The sequence below is a fragment of the Mastigoproctus giganteus genome, chromosome 4, assembly GCF_048544385.1.
Source record: "Mastigoproctus giganteus isolate SK-2022 chromosome 4, ASM4854438v1, whole genome shotgun sequence".
Classification (NCBI taxonomy): domain Eukaryota; kingdom Metazoa; phylum Arthropoda; class Arachnida; order Uropygi; family Thelyphonidae; genus Mastigoproctus; species Mastigoproctus giganteus.
Genome location: NC_143578.1, coordinates 207,858,262 through 207,876,051, shown reverse-complemented (window position 1 = coordinate 207,876,051; position 17,790 = coordinate 207,858,262). Strand labels below are relative to the sequence as shown.

Here is a 17,790-nt window from a genome sequence, read left to right as displayed (position 1 = left end):
ACCTTTTTATTGATTTCCATCAGCATTCTGTTATGCATTTAAAATATATGTTTGTGTTATGTGTATTAATAATACCATCGTTACACAGATTAGAAAGAATCAGCTGAAAGAGCAAGCTGGCTTTAGGACAGGATTCTTAACTATCGATCACCTTCACATAATATCACAGCTAATGGAGAAAGCAAATGAATATAAAATGCTGCCATGCTTGGCATTTGTGGATTATGAAAAGGGATTTGATTATAAAGCATAGGGCAACATTTTAGGCACTGGAAAGACGAGGCAGAGAGATCCCATACATTACGACTAGAAAATATACAAGAATGCTACCTGCTTTATTAGACTAGACAAAGACAGCAGCAAATTTAAAATTGAGAAAGGTGTTTGACAAGGAGACACAATATCTCTGCAGTTGTTTACTGCTGCCCTTGAAGCTTTCAGCAGATGGGACTGGTCACAGAAAGTTATTGTGTACCGAGAGTACCTAAACCATTTACGATTTGCAGATGACATTGTAGTCATAAGCCACGATCCCAAAGAATTAGAGGAAAATCTTAATCAGTTATGCAGAGTTGGTAAGGATTTCGGATTAAAGATGAATATGGTTAAAACTAAAGTAAAGATGAACAAGTATGCCACAGGGAGGGATATAATTATTGAAGTAGAAGAAATTAAAAAGATGAATTAATACACTTATCTTGGACAAGTTATTGGCTGGAAGTCAAGAGAAGAATGAATTTCAGATGGATAGCATTCAGGAAATACAGTAACATACTGAGGAGTAATATTCGAATTTGTCTAAAATGTAAAATAATTAACCAATATATACTTGCCACCATGACTTATGGAAGTGACGCTTGGGCACTCACCAAAAGAATGTAAGAGAAGCTGAAAACTACACAGATAAGAATGGAACAAATTATATTAGGAATGAGACTGTTGAATAAGGAGAGAAACAGTCGACCGGGCTAGCCGAGTGGGTAAAGTGCCTGCCTGGCAACCCAAAGGTCGCAGGTTCGAATTCCGCCTCGGGCTTGGATTAAAGTACTACAAAAACCTTGGGAGGTGCATTATAGCCACAGAAGTCAATGCGCCAACAACTACCCAAAAAAAAAAAAAAAAGGAACTGAAATGGACTTGAGCAGGACACATAGCTCGAAGACATGACAGATGGACTAAGAAAATAAGAGAATGGTGACCAATAGGAGCTGAAAGAAAACCTGGAAGACAACAGCGGAGATGGATGGATAAAATTCAAGAGTTTGTGGGTTGTAAATAGATGGTGGTTGCATGAAACAGAAACAACTGGAAAGTTGCTAGAGAGGCTTTCATCCTGCAGTGGATTGAAAATGGCTGATGATGATGAATACTAATGCAAGCAAATATAGCATCAGCCAAAAAAAAAAACTACGCAGTTCACCCATCCACTCCCACAACAACAGGTGGAGGCCTGTTCCAGCAATCAGTCACCCACTGATTGAAGGTAAACTTCCACACATCTATTCTGCAACTGTCTGCGCCCTCAACTTGAATTTATGCCCCCTCATGTGTTTAGTCTCAGCAAGTGGAAGGATGCCATTAACTGGTCATGGGGTAAGAGCTAGATAAACTCTAGAAGCAAGGGGATGAATCAGATTGGTCCACTTGATGTTGATGATCCTGCTCAGGTAGCTAACAAACTAAATGAATATTTTGCATCGACATTCACACATGAGGAGTTATTCAGCAAGGGGAATGCCCGAGGTGTATTCAACTCTAGCAGTAAGCTACAGAATCTTGAAATAACTGGGAGTAAAGTGGAGGAGAAACTGTTGAAGATAAACACAAGAAAGGCACCCAGGGTGGATGGGATCTATCCAGTTATATTAAAGGAGGCAGCAAAGGAAGTAAGCAAACCCTTAGCCATAATTATGAGAGCTTCCTTGGACTCAGGGGAGGTACCCATAGACTGGAAATGTGCAAATGTGACCCCAATTCACAAAGGAGGATCAAAGGCTGACACAAGTAATTATAGACCTGTGAGCTTAACTTCTGTTCCAGGAAAATTAATGGAGGCACTGGTTAAAGAAGCACTGCAGGATCATTTAGACAAGACTTCAGTTATAGCTCAGACACAGCATGGTTTTGTTAAGGGGAAGTCTTGCCTGACCAACTTGATTGGATACTATGATGCAGTCACAAAAGAACTGGATGCAGGGAATAACTTTGATATTATATACTTGGATCTTAGAAAGGCTTTTGATACTGTTGCACATGGAAGACTGCTACACAAATTGGAGCAGTGTGACATTGGAGGCAAATTGCTGCTATGGATAAAGGGGTGGTTGAGGGGGAGAAGACAGAGTGGTAATCAATGGACACTGCTCAACGTGGACTAATGTTATTAGTGGAGTCCCTCAGGGCTCAGTGTTGGGTCCATTATTGTTTTCTGTATTTATAAATGATATTGATGATGGTATATCAAGCTTAATGTCCAAGTTTGCAGACGATACAAAGGTTGGCAGGGTTGTCAAGGACACTACTGACACTATGCTGCTGCAACAGGATCTGGAAAGGTTGAGCAGATGGGCTGAGAGGTGGCAAATGAAGTTTAACATTGACAAATGTAAAGTTCTACACATGGGAAACAGCAACCCCAGAGCAACGTATCAACTCTGTGGTACTACACTGACAGTGGTAGAGAATGAAAGGGACTTGGGGGGTGGTTGTGCAGGCAGATATGAAATTCTCTGAGCAGTGCAGACGGGCTGCAAGAGTAGCTCATGGAGTATTGTCAATGATATACAGGAATTTTTCCAGCAGGGATAAGGAGGTGATTATTCCATTGTATAAGGCAATGGTCAGGCCACACCTAGAGTACTGTATACAGGTCTGGAAGCCTCATTTCAAGAAGGATGTAGAGCTGCTGGAACGAGTACAGAGAAGGGCAACAAGATTAGTGAATGGAACAACGGGGTGCTCTTATGAAGAAAGGCTTAAGTTTTGCAAATTACAGTGTCTGGAGACTAGGCACCATCGAGGTGATCTGATAGAGGTGTATAAAGCCTTGAATGGTTTGAGCATGCTCAGTGCTGATGGGATTCTTCCTCTCGCTCAGAATAATCACCTGAGAGGGCATAAATTCAAATTAAGGATAGACGTGCGGAAATTTGCCTTTAGCCAGCGGGTGGTTGGTTGGTGGAACAGACTTCCATCCCTTGTGGTGGAGGGTGATAGCCTAAATAAGTTTAAGGCTCAGCTGGACAGGTATTTTGAACGATCAGAGGGGTGAAGTGGAAGTGGTTTTTTTTTTTTTTTTTTTTGGCTGATGCTGCATAAGCTTGCTTTCTTGCATCAAATGCCTCTGCTAATGCTAAGTGAACTGAGACTAGAACCTTCTGGCTTATGTTTCTGTGGGGAATTGGAAACTTCAGAACACATACTGTGGCATCGTAGATATTATTAGATAGCCCTTAGGAAAATGTACGAAGAATTGGAAGTGCAGTTTCTGCAGCCATCTGATGTAATTGCAAGTTTTCAATCCTATAGTATTTGCGGTCGCTGATTTAATATAAAATGAAACCTAAAAAAAAATGTGAATTTTAAAGCGCCGTGAACATTTTCCGCCATAAAAAAACATGGGTGTGGCTAAAATCATCTTTCCCGGTGAAAACAGCGCTCAATGGGGGGGGGGGGGGACAAAATCTCAAGCGTGGATGTTTCTTGCTAATCCTTGTTCAGTATGTACTATCCGCTTGTCATGGAAGGTTTTGTCTTTTGCTTTTAATTTACATGCTTATAAATTGAATAAATTTATAAATTGATACGCTTACAAAAGTGAAAAATTTACCCTTTTGCACTGTGTTAGTGTAAACAAACTTTTTCGAGTGTGTTAGCAGAATAAAGTGACTTTATTGTAGACAAGTTCTTTTCTAACCCCTACAAAAATATGGTTATGAATAACAAGGGAATTGTGAAAAGATCAACGAAGGTGATGACATTAGCAAGTAAAATTCAGTTATTAGACAAAATTTCTAATGGTGAAAGTGTCTCGTCAGTCACAAAACATAAAATCGATAAGTCAATGGTACGATCAATCAAGAAATCAGAAGAAAAAATCCACCGTAGTGTTCGTGAAAACGCGCTAATTGCTTCAACAATTTTCTCCGTAACTCGTGATGTTAAATTAGAAAAAAATGGAAAAGGCTTTAAATCTGTGGATAGAAGACCGAACTCAAAATAAAATTCCGTTAAGTTCACTGCTCATTTGTGAAAAGGCAAAACACCTGTATCAACACCTTAGCGAAACTGGTGATAGCACTGTCGGGATAAGGTTTTAGAAAGTTTTGTTAACAGGCCAGAAGGTCGCTACAACCCCCCCCCCTAACTTGTGTTACACAAACCTGAATTGGCCCCGGTTGCCAAGCGTATTTCAAGGCCAAGCGATATTCTTGTGATATATAGAGCGTTCTTCTAAAGTGATTGAAGTTATTTCCTTTTAAGTTCCTACGTTTCTATCAAAAGCCTTTCTTTAAAACTAGTTCTATACTTGAAAACCACAAGCTAGAACACAGAAAGGAAACACACCTTTCTTTTTCTTATATTTCTTGTCCTATTAACCAACTAACACTTCAACCGCTTGGCCTCCGAGCGGCACTGCTCCTGCCTCCCCGTGGCGGGGCCGATAATGGAAAAGTTATCCCCCGGGGCTAAAAGGAGCAACGATGGATAAAAATGACTATCCACCTCTAGAGCCTTCAACCTCAAGGCTAGACAAACCAAATGATGAAGACCTGAACCAACCAAAAAGGGGCTCCGAAGAGAAGTGCAGTGCAATGAAATGCCAAACTTTCTGGTGATACTCTCTCTCTCCAACCAACCTGTTGGCAAATTATCACCATTCGTCATCCAAAGATTTCTGGAATCGATTGCTGGAACACCAAAAATGGTTAAACGACTGCAATCCAGAGACCTATTAATTGAAACAGCCAACTCCAAACATTCCAAGTGGCTGCTTAAAACAACGACTTTCGGTGGCCTGCCAGTATCTATTACTCCACACAACACCTTAAATTCCTCAAAAGGCGTTATAACCGAATGGGACCTACTTACAATATCAGAAGACGAATTAGTTCAAGAACTGAGTAATCAAAAAGTAACCAACGCCAAACGCATAATGACTAAAAAAGATGGAAATCTCGTCCCAACTAGATCAATCATTTTAACCTTCAGTACCCCAGATTTGCCATCCTCAGTAAAAGCTGGCTATTTAAACTGCCGAATTCTGGCTTATATTCCTAATCCCATTCGTTGTTTTAAATGCCAAAAATATGGACATTCCCAACAAGCATGCAGAGGAAAAGCTATTTGTCCTATTTGTGGTTCCAAGGAACATACACAGGCAGACCGTTCAGCACCAAGTCCCATTTGCCCCAACTGCAAAGAAAGTAACCCAGCATTTTCAAAATCCTGTGAAATGTGGAAAACAGGGAAGAAATTTCAAAAATATAAAATTGAACACAAAGTCACATACCCTGAGGCATGCAGACAGGTTATGTTGACCATGCCCAGTCGTTCATATGCATCTCACGCTCGAAGCTTTATTTCAACAGCAGTACAAACAGATGTATCAATATCCCCCAGCACATCTATGGCTAATTGGGTTAAAAATACATTATCTAATTCAGGAAAAGACACACATCAAACTAAAACCAGTGAGTCAACTAACACTCCAGTCAGCATCCCAACTGATACTCGGACAGTCTCACATGATAAAGAAAAATTAAGAACTACCAAAGACAACAAGAAACCTGAATCATCCACCAATAGTATAGAAGTAGATGTACACTCAGATCTTGAGAAACCCATACTAGAACTTCATGCAAATGACACTATGGATACTGGGCGCCCCAGCTTCCCAAAAAAAGACCGGAAAAAGTGCTCAAAGAAAAAACAGTCTGATGAATCATCCTCAACTAAACCTAAATGAACCACAGTATCTTACAATGGAATTGCAGAGGTTTTCGTTGCAACACTGACTATATTCAATACCTAATTAACTGAACGGCCTCCGTAGCCGAGTGGGCAGGAGCGGGAGTGCAGTAGCACACGCTCTTTGAATAGACCGGGGTTCAAGCCCCTGACTGCTGAATACGGTCAATCTGCCAACCCGCACTGGACCAGCGTGGCAGATTATGGTCCATTTCCCTCAGCATGAATTGTTGAGGAGGCTTCCACCCTGCAGTGGGTTGATAATGGCTGCACTTTACTTTTTTTACTTTTAACTGATATTCTCCAATTTCCTTCTGTCTACAGGAAACTTACCTGACCTCACAAATTTATCCTTCGATAAAGAACTATTGCCTTTATCGAAGAGATCGAAATACCGCTAATGCTGCCCATGGTGGCGTAGCAATCCTAGTAAACTCGAAGATCCCAACTAGACATATCCCACTCCAAACTGAAATAGAAGCTGTTGCTGTTCGTATAACTCTCCATGGTACAATAACACTAGTCTCAATCTATCTACCACCAAACTGTACTTGCTCTTTAAAAGATCTTGAAGACCTCTTTATACAGATACCTCCACCTTTCTGTATATTAGGGGACTTTAACGGGCACCACCCATTATGGGGCTCTACTAAATTGGATAGACGTGGCAGACTAATTGAAAGCTTTTTAGAGGCACTAAATTTCAGTACTGGTGCACCGACACACGTACAGCTCCCCAGCAGGACACACTTCAGCAATAGATCTCTCAATTTGTTCACCAGTACTAGTCCCAACCATAGAGTGGTATGTAATAAATGATCCCATGGGCAGTGACCACTTCCCAATAGTATGCAACAGTCTGATAGCAAAGACTCCTTCAATTCAACCCTGCGGAAAGTGGAAATTTGTCCGAGCAGACTGGGCAAAATTTCAATCATCAATCGACCTTGATGAGGAAAAAATCCGCCTCCAACATATTGATGATGCGACAGATTACATCACGTCGCATCTTCTAAATGTGGCTAAAAATACAATACCCCTATCAAATCCCCCAGGAAGAAAGCATCATAATTACTGGAGGAATGACAAATGCACCACAGCAAAGAGAGAAAAAAATAAAGCCTGGAATTTGTTTCGGCAATGTCCGAGCACAGTCAATCTCATTAACTATAAGAAATTAAGGGCAAAAGCACGCTTCATACAAAAGCAAGCAAAGAAAGAATCCTGGACCCGTTTTGCCTCTAGTTTTCACAGAAATACTGATTCCAAAATAATATGGAAAAAAATTAGACAGCTGTCTGGTAAGTTTCCTACCATACCTTCTCCAATCCTCTCTTGGAATGGGAAAGATCTCTCCAATCCAGTAGATATAGCTAATGCTTTGGGCAATACTTTGCCGAAATCTCAGCAGCAACAGCCTATCCTACCTCATTCCAAAGAATTAAAAACACTGAAGAAAAGCGTGCTATTCATTTTCAAACTTCCCGTCTTCTCCCATATAACAAACCTCTACAATGTTCTGAACTTTTACATGTCATTAAAACTGCCTGCAATGGTGCTGCCGGGCCAGATGGGATTTATTATGTCATGCTACAACATCTTGATGACAAAGCTTTGCACTGCCTTCTGGTCTTTTATAATCTCATATTTTTAGAAAATGTTTTTCCAGCTTCTTGGCATCACTCTACAGTTTTGGCATTCCTGAAACCTGGAAAAGATCCATCCAACCCCAATAGCTATAGACCCATATCTCTCAAGCTGCCTCAGCAAAATTCTTAAGAAAATTATTCACAGAAGACTCGTCTGGATCATAGAGTTGGAACAGCTAATGAGCCATAGTCAATATGGCTTTCGTCAAAACAGATCATGCTTAGATCTTATGGTCAAGGCTGAATTTGCCATCCGTAATGCTTTTGTCAAACATGAACATCTAGTAATGGTTTCAATAGACATAGAGAAGGCTTTTGATACCACCTGGCAGTATGGTATACTTAATGATCTTTACCTTCTCGGACTATGAGGCAACCTTCCTATATTTGTTCAGAACTTCTTACATACTAGATCATTTCAAGTTCGATACCAACATGCCCTTTCCATAACTTTCATCCAGGAAGAAGGTGTTCCACAGGGATCAGTACTAAGTGCCACTCTTTTTGCTCTGAGAATAGATTCTATCATTAAGCAGCTTCCAAATACAGTTGAGACTTACCTTTATGCAGATGACCTTTCCATCTCCTGTCATTCTCAAAACATGAGGTCTATTGAAAGACAGCTTCAGATATCACTTAATAAAATTCAACAGTGGGCGAGCCTTAACGGCTGTCGGCTCTCGCAGCAGAAAACAGTTGCCATCCACTTCTGTAGACAACGCAAACTTCATTCAGATCCTGAACTTCAAATATCTAACATCTTTGTCCCGGTTACCAGTAACATCAGATTTCTTGGATTAATCCTTGACAACAAGTTAAATTTCCTAGATCATATTAAAAATGTACGGACTTCATGTCTAAAAAAGTTAAACATACTCGGAGCTTTATCTGCCCAAACGTGGGGTGCAGATCATACCTCTCTTCTTCGTTTATATAGGGCATTAATCAGATCCCGTCTCGATTGTGGTGCTCCAATCTATGATTCTGCCAGAAAGAGTGCATTACGCTGGCTTGATCAAATTCAGCACAGTGCTTTGAGAATTGCAATTGGTGCATTCAGAACGTCGCCAGCACATAGTCTCTACAGTGATGCTCACGAGCCCCCACTAACTTTACGCAGGAAAACATTGTTACTGAAATATGCTGTCAAGATACAAAGTTGTGCCTCTCATCCCGTTCAGTCATACCTTTTCAACCCACCGTTAGAAATCCTATACAGAAACAAACCTAGCATAGTAAAGCCAGCTGGTCTTCGCCTTCTTGAATTGGTGCAAGTTTGGAATATTTCTGTCCATTCTGTACAACAAGTAGCCACTTTTACTCAGCCACCATGGACTCCTCCTCTTCTAACCTGTGACACTTTCCTCTGTCAATGGAGAAAATACTTTGCAAGCATCAAATGTCAACCAAATTCATGCAGTTCACACTCAAAGATATAGTGATTTCTCTCCAATTTATACAGATGGCTTTAAATCTATTTCAAATGTTGGAGCAGCTGCAGTGTTTCCAAATACAACTGTATAAGTTCCCCTTCCATCAGATTTTAGTATATTTTCTGCTGAATTATATGCAATTAAACTAGCTTTAGAAAATCTCTGCTCTGACAGTTCCTTAAAATCAGTTATTTACACTGATTCACTCAGCTCAATCATGTTGTTATGTAATTCTTCAGATAAATTTCACCCTGTTCTAGATGAAATCAGAAGCTTAATACTGCATATTAAAGAACGAAACCAACTGGTCACTTTTTGCTGGATTCCAGCCCATTCCGGTATTTTAGGCAATGAACTGGCCGATAAAGCTGCAAAAAATCCAACTACTTTTGATTTAACCAATATCCCTGTTCCAGCAGCAGATTATGCACTAACCATTCATGCTGCTTGCCTATCACAATGGACAGCACTATGGCACTCTCAGACTAATAATAAACTCTTTCAGATTAAACATGATCCAAAAATTTGGCGCTCCAGTATCCGTACATCGAGACAAGAAATAGTCCTTTCAAGGGCAAGAATAGGACATACCCATCTGACCCACCTTCATTTACTCACAGGAGATGATCCACCACAATGTACACATTGTTCTAATAATTTGACTGTAAAACATATTCTTATTGGCTGCCCCTATTACAAACAAGCCAGAACTTCATCCTTGATCTCACTGGTTAAAACTCCATAAACCAATAACCCTTGAAAATCTCATTGGTGATAAGGCAAATATTTCTGAATTTTTTGACATTCTTAGGCAAACTGGGCTTTTCAATTATTTCTGATTTCAGATTTTCTTTTGATTTAATATAATAAGTGAATAGGCACATTATAGCCATAACAGCTTTATGTGCCATTAAGCCTCCAGAACAACAACAACAAACCTGAATTATGTTTTTATATTTAAAATTTTTTTAGTGGGGAAATGGGCCCCCATGCTTCCTTCTAATAATCAAATGATGTACAAAAATTATATTATTTTATTATCTAAAAACAAATTAATCACAAAACCATCATACAGTGGATTCTGGTTATTTGGGGCAAATCTTAAAAAATAGAAACCAATCGAGAAAATAGGCAGGGTTTACTTCGCTTAATTGGGACAGCATGCCGTTTAATTGGGGCAGGCGACCATAGCACTGTAGATTACCCTAAGATTGTCTCCGACGGTACCACGTGGTTCGGTCGAAATTCTGGAGGTCACAACCATAAAACAATTAGCAGTCACCTGTTTATTGGGCTTTTCTGTTAGTGAAATCTATCATAAACGGACAGTAATTACAGTGCGTATTAATTATTCCGATTATCACGTATATTCTTCCGATTTTCACGTATCATTTAATATTTTAATTGGTAAGGTAATAAAGGGTAAATTTGTGCTTAATATATCTTTGCTTTTATAGCCTGTGGATAATATTCCTCCTATTTTCGCTAATTAGAATCGCTGTTTAATAGAATTAAAATTCAATTCACAAACGTGATCACAATGACCGGCTCTTGCTGCACATCGTATAATGAACGTAACTTTACTATGTTGAGTTCGTCGTAAAGTGATTTGATTGTACAGAGAACTAATTGTAAAGGGGGGGGGGGTTACATTGCATTTTTAACTATTTACGTGAAACTTCAGATAATTGGGGCAGCTGCTTAATCGGGCCAAAATCTCCGACGTGTCCCAAATAACCGGAATGGACTGTATTTGATTATAAACAAAATTTCTTGTCCAATTTTTTGTTTTTTATTCGTTTTCTGTTAATGCAGAGAGATTTTTAGCTGCCTTCACTCTACTTAATGCAACATACTTAACGTTTTCAAAAATAACTTGTCTGTGTTAAATTCTGAAAAAGACGCATACCGACTTTGAAATTGTGCTTTTATATATACACAATGCTGCTGCTGCTGCTTATTATCAGTAAAAGAAAATATTCCTTTGCTGTGCTGATAAGCATCTCTTGATTTTCTCTTAAATAAAATAGGCCTAGTGAAAACAGTGGGAGATTCCTTTATGAGCAAAAATTAAGTTTTTGTACATTAACTTTACCACTGTTAATTGTCTCAGTAACTTACTAATTGGAATATCTATAACCTTTTTAATTATTGAATAGGGAATCTTGCAGGCTACTGTTAATTTGTTAAAAATTTTAATGAGGTTGTGGTATTAAGATTAGTATCAAGATGGAATAACACTCATGTAAATGAGCATTATTCCATAACCTTATGACCACATATTTATGAAGAGGTTTAAAGGGTATCATAGATTTTTACGTAATTTTGAAATGCCAAAAAAAAAAAATTAATTTCTTTATAAATATTTTACTATTTTTCATTTTTTTTTTAAAAATTATTTTATTTGCAGGTCGAGAATGGCATACTCATCATCCACCACCAATTACTCAGAAACAGTTTGAAAGCATGGCACCAACAAAAAAGAATTTTACTCCTTTAAGGAGATCTGTGTCAAGTGCCTCAGGATCTTCATGTACATCAGAAAGAAAGACTGACTCACCCAAAGATGATGCTGTTAATAAAAAAGAATTGGAGAATGTAGTTAAAAAAGAAATTAAAGACGATAAACCAGAGAAGGGGAAAATTGATGCTGAAATAAAAGAAAATGAAAAACAAGTAGAAGAAAAGGGGGAGGAAGAAAGTTTGGAGAAAACAAAAATTCAATCAAATGAAAAAGAGGAGGAGAAATCTGATGAAAAGATAGAAATATCGGCCAAAGATTCATCAACACTTCTACAAGACAGGGGAAAGGAAGATAATAAGGAAAGAAAAAAAGTTTCTAAAAAAGATGAACATCCTGAGCGAGACAAGAAACGAGAATCTGGGAGAGAACGTGGGTTGGGGTCACGTTCAAGAGGAGGTGGAAATGTTAGTGGTAGTGGAGGAAGTGGGGTGGGTTCCCGATTTGACTCATCAAGGGGGAGAGGGAGACCAGGCTATGGACAAGGTGGCTTTCGAGGTAGAAGTAGGGAATATCGTAGGTCACGTGTAGAACGTGGTCCTCGTTTTGACAGACAGAAAGACAAAGAACGGGATAAGGGAAAGGACAAAGAAACAAAGGAAAGACTTAGTGATGAGACTTCTGGTTCAGAAGCTGAAGATGGGAAACTTGGCCATTTAAGGCAGAAAGATGAAGATAGTGAAGTTTCTGTAGATGAAGCCAGTGCTTCAACAACTGAAAGTGCACAGGCTGAAAAATATCAATCATCTGATATATTATCAGATGATAAATTAAACATAGCTATACAAAATTTAATTACTAAAGATGATGATGAATCTTTGAAATCAAAAGACAGCAAAAAAGAGCTTCCGAAAAAAGATAAAATTGAAAATGAAAAATGCAGAGAAGAAAAAGGATTTGCACCAAGAGGTGAACCATCGAGGAGGGGGAGAGGTGGAGGTACAGTGTCATTTCGTAGTTCTAGGGGAGGACCCAGGTATGGTCCAAGTAATTATGGACCCCCACCTTCAAAAGCTGCATTTGGATCAGGAAGACCAGCTAAATCAGATGAACCAAAAAGTGACCAAATATGTAAAGAAGCAAATAATGAGGAAGCCAAAGATTCTGTTCAGAGTGAATCTGCAAATAATCCATCAAGTGGCAAAGAGTCCTCCAACAAGTCCCGATCTTTAGAAAGGCCTCTTCAACGACGCCCTAACCGAAATTATGACCACATCCCTCCTCGTTTTCAGAAGCGTCAAGCTAGGCGCTTTGATACCTTTGATCCCCCAGGTAGGAGTCGTGGTGGGTATCAGGGAAGTAGTATAACAGGAAATAAAGGCAGCCAACTGATAAAAGAGAACTTGTCAGATGTTGCTAACGAAGAATGGGAAACAGCGTCTGAAAGTAGTGATGTTGCAGATAGAAGGGACAGGCGGGACGATAATAAAGATGAATCTAAAAAGAAAGAACAAAGGGACAAAGGTGCATCCAAAAAAAGTTTCTCCAACCAAAGACCTTTTAACGAGAACCAGAGCCGTAGGCAAGGTTCAGAGCAACGTAGACATGGAAATACTGACAGAAATAGACAGAGGGATGGATTTAATAGAGATGGTCATAATAGAGAAGCTGGAAGGGGAAGGCCTAGGGATGATAAAAGATCTGTTATTTCAAATAGCAGTTCTAGTGGTATAGGTCCAAGTGGAAACTCAAGACCAACTAGTAGCGGCGGTGGTGGTAGTAGCGGTGGTAGTGGACCGACTGGTGGAGGCAGTGGAATGGTTAATAGGAACAGTGGAAGAGGTCATCCTTCTGCAAAATCTTCTCCATTCCCTCCAAAAAATGAAAGTACTGCTACAGTGTACAGGATGGATGAAATCAAGTTACAAGATCCATCTAGTGTTCAGGCAGCACTTTCAGATCTTACAAATAAGTAAGTATCTTATTTTATCCATATTTCATTTCATTTAATGAAAAATTATTTTGTAATTTCCCTTAGAATTGTAATTTCTTTGTGCTATTATTAGCGTTAATTTTTGTTTTCTTACTTTCAGAATGCTTTATTGATGAATATTATACAGTGTTTTCCCCCAGAAAATTTCTCCAGCCAGTTGGCATTACGAAGTAGCTGGGTGGGGAAGTGTAATACTTCAGAATATTATAAAATTTTCTGTTAATTTATAGCGGGCAGGTCATTGGTAGATACCAGGACTGCAGCACCTCCAGCTTTTTAAGGGTAAATATACAGTCGAGGGAGTTATGTTTTTTGTTAGGTGAAGGTAGATGTCTTGTCTTCTAACTTCTCATCTAATCCTGGTGTTCTCCATGGGTCCATTCTTTGACTACTCTCTTCCTTTGTGCATTAATGACCATTCACTGACTGGGAATCCTATCTGTCTACTATCAGTCTTGCTGATGGTAGCAAAAAACATTCTGCCTTCCAGTTGGAGAACCCTTGTATTGAACAGATGACCTGAATTTCTTCTATATCTACAACCATTTCCTTAAACAGTCATCTCCAGTGGAGCAAAGAAAACTTAACTTCAACCTTTCTTAAACTCCATCCTGTCTAATTTTGTCTAAAACAGGCCAGCTGCACCTTTGCTTATCTTTAATGATGCTCAGATTTCTAGACAAGATTGCATATTGCTATTAGGGAATACCCAGACTTCTACTGTCTCTCTTGATATTGCTTTCCCTGCATTGAAAAAACTGAGTTTTCTTTTTCACTCTGTTCCTTTTCTTCTAAACAAATATTCAATCTGTACACATCTCATATTCACTCTCTCAAGCTTGCATATTTCATTTAAAAGAGGGCAATCAGTTTAATTTCTCTTACAAGGCCTCTCCACTCTATTAGATGTTAAGTTTATGCTGTAGGCCTTTTCTATAGATACTTTTATGAGCACTGTTTTTCTTGCTCTTTTATCCCTTCCATCTGGGATAACCTTCCTTAATATATATTTACTGAAAATTGTAATGTTGACAAGTATCTCTGTTTCCTCAGTATTGAGGCTATGTAGAATACATGCTCTCTCTCTCTCTCTCTCTCTCTCTCTCTCTCTCTCTCACGCACACGCCAAACTACTAGATGCTTCTGGTGTGCAATGTTTTGCTTGTTTGTCATTGAACATTGTTGCTGTTGAACTTGTTCTATTGTTTCTTAATCAGTGATTTTTCTACAAAAGACAGTCTTTTCCTCATGTTGCAATTTTCTGTTTCAATGCTTGTTTTAGACATCCTTCTTTAATCCATTGCTGAAATCTGTTAGGTGAACTAAGAGAAGTAAAGTTTATCTAAAATTTAAAGTTTAGTAAATATGGCCAGTTCTTTTTGATCACTCTTCTGGTTAGCCTTTTTTATTTTCATTTGTTCTTTTAAAATGTATGTTATATTGTGAATAAGCTAGGCTCATTAATTGATAAATAATGGGGGAAAAATCATGAGATGATTTTTCCCCCATTATTTTTGTTATGAGCGGCCTAGATCATTATCTCGCTCCAGTCAAATGATGATCTTTGTTTTATAATATAATTTCACTTATTAATTTCATCTGAAAGGGTGCAAAGTGTTGTTTTGTTACTCCCTTGTTTTAAGGTAGTTAATGCTTACTTTTTGCAAGATGGATTTTAAAGAGGTGACAGTTAAATAATATTCCTTATGCTGTCAAATGGATATGTTATATATTTCTGTCCTCTTCTACTGCTCATGACGGGACTTGATCGATGGGAGCTAGATCTCTCTCTCTCTCTTTTTTTTCTGCATGGTTATCTTAACTCTATGGTGGCGCCACATTTGATATTTGGCTTAATCATTATGTTCTGGTGCTTAGTTTTAGTGTTCCTAAAACTCTGCAGCATTCTTAAAACCTTTCTCTAGGTTCGTATGGTATATCATTGTGACTAGTTAACAAAAGGATATCCCCCCCCCCCAAGTAAGTCGTTTGCCAATAATAAAGTTGCCGGACTGGTGCAATGAAAAGAACATAAAGTGAAGGAGCTCAAAAATGGTTATATTTTTATTCAAAGTAATCATGACCTGATTGAATGCACTTCTTACATAAACCTTTCTAAAAGAGTCAGTGAAAATATTTAGTTCAGTGGTTAAGATTTTCTTTTTGTCTTAGGAAATCTCTGAAATCTCTTTCCTTTGAGAGCAAGTTTCCAACTTAGGAACAAGGAAGAAATCCACTATGGTAGATCGAGAGAGTAGAGTAGAGTAGGTGGAAAATCTGTAAAATACCATGTTTTTTGAAAAATGCCTTCACAACAAGTGCAGAATGTGCAAGGGGGCAAAAAGAACCAGCTGCCATTCCCTCAAAATTGAAGCCTCACCTGGGAAATGCACTTCAGTAGTCTTTGAAGCACCTGCACATAGAATTCAACATTGACTCTCTTCCCTTCAGGTACAAATTCCTAGTGAATCATACTGTTTGTCAAAAAAAAAAGTGATCAGCATTATCTAGATCCTGGACTTCTGTAAATGAAACCTTTTGTGCCTTAATGATGATTTTGAAGTTTACTGCATGTTCTGATGCTTCTGTCTCTGGGTTGCACTGAAACAACACTCGCTTCTAGTCGCAATACATTGGAGGAAGTTAGGATTGTCTTAACAAATCTGGATGAAGTCTTTGCATGATGACACTCTTGCTTCTACTTAACTGTGAGGCCGTGCGATACAAATTTTGCACAGGCCTTCATTTCCACATTATGTAAAATTTGATGAATCATCTCATTATTATTCACATCCAACTTATCAGCCATCATTCTTGAGGGTCAAGCGATTCTCTTCCACAATTTCCCAAACTTTTGCGACTCTATCTTCATTTTGAGGAGGTGACAGACATCCACTTCTTGGTTCATTATAAACATCCTCACATCAGTCTTTGAACAACTTATACTATTCAAACACTTGTAGGACTCAAATGTTCCATCACTATGTACAGTTTTTGTTTCATATATTTTTGTTGAAGATTTTCCCTGTTTAAAGCAAATTTGATTTCGTTCACTGTCCCATTGCAAAATTTTGACAAAGTGGTATGAAGTGGTATGATATGTAGTTCAAACATTTGAGGATGTTTGAACTACATATCATACCACTTCCATTTATTTTCAGTTTCATCAAACATAACCACAACAGCACCAGTACAGGAACTTTATTGCCCCACCTCATGTATCAATTCTACATTAGTGAGTTTTTATTTTCAGTGTTTCCTTGGGCAATATATTTTAAATTATCAGTTAATCAACTATATTTTCATCGGTTAACTTTCATTTCAAATCCTGTAATATCTACGTAGTGCAATTCATTTGCAGGTAGCAGAAATATTTGCCTGCTGCCTTCAAAGGTAAGCAGCATGCTTATTTTTATGGAAAGATTTGACTGATTTACTGTTTTCATTATATACTTTTTTTCAGAAGCTGGAAGGCAGTTAGTAATGATAAAATCTCAAACTTTTTGTGACCTTACTTGTCATCAATCGAGGAAGAATATTAGAAATCTGAACACATCAGTTCATATACTGCTTGATTTCTCTCTTTTGGTAGCATTTTTTCCTGCACTCCCTTTATTTCTATTCTAATGGCTCAAGAAGGCTATTGCCCCACTTTACTTACATTTGGAGTGGACTAGATGAGGTTATTTACCTTGGGTAAACAGCTCCAAATCTGTAGTGACTGTACACTTGTGATTTAGTTAGGAAAATTCAGAATTTAAGATGCTTTTCATACTTTTGAGCCAAGAGAATGAATGTTTTCAGTATTTCACCAAATATTACCCGAAAAAATTTATTTAAATATATTAATTAAATTTTTAAATAAGAAAGATATAGATATATTCAAACAATTACATAAATATTGAATTGAACAACAATATTAAATCATTCGCATAGGATTATGATTAATAATCCTAACAAAAATTAGAAAACTGAAAATGGATTTGGAATCAGCATTTTTCCTGATGAAAAATATTTGTTTTGTCTGTGTCAACAGGGTCTCCTTGACCCTATATGTGCAGATTGTAAAACATCTACTTTTGGAAGCATTTCTGTTACTTCTTTTGGGATTATTTTGTATTACATTCTGAATAACTTCCTAAGTAGTTTTAAAATCTATGGCCTTTTGAGCAGAATTTAAGCATAGATTTGGGGGGGGGGGGCAGAAAGCACATGCAGCTAAATCTGGTGAGTGTGGTGGGTCCGGTACCACATTGATTTCCAGAAATTTTTGATTGGTGGAAA

At 38.2% G+C, this 17,790-nt stretch overlaps 1 protein-coding gene across 4 annotated transcripts in view; it reads left to right on the top strand.

Annotated features, from left to right (window-relative positions):
- Positions 1-17,790, top strand: part of LOC150087353 (uncharacterized) — a 521,069-nt gene that overhangs the window by 364,048 nt on the left and 139,231 nt on the right. For all 4 annotated transcript variants that reach the window (XM_090371151.1, XM_090371150.1, XM_090371149.1 and 1 more), the window contains one exon: positions 11,463-13,485. In XM_090371151.1, the coding sequence (XP_090227277.1) occupies positions 11,463-13,485 (2,023 nt within the window). The remainder of the gene's footprint in view (positions 1-11,462; positions 13,486-17,790) is intronic.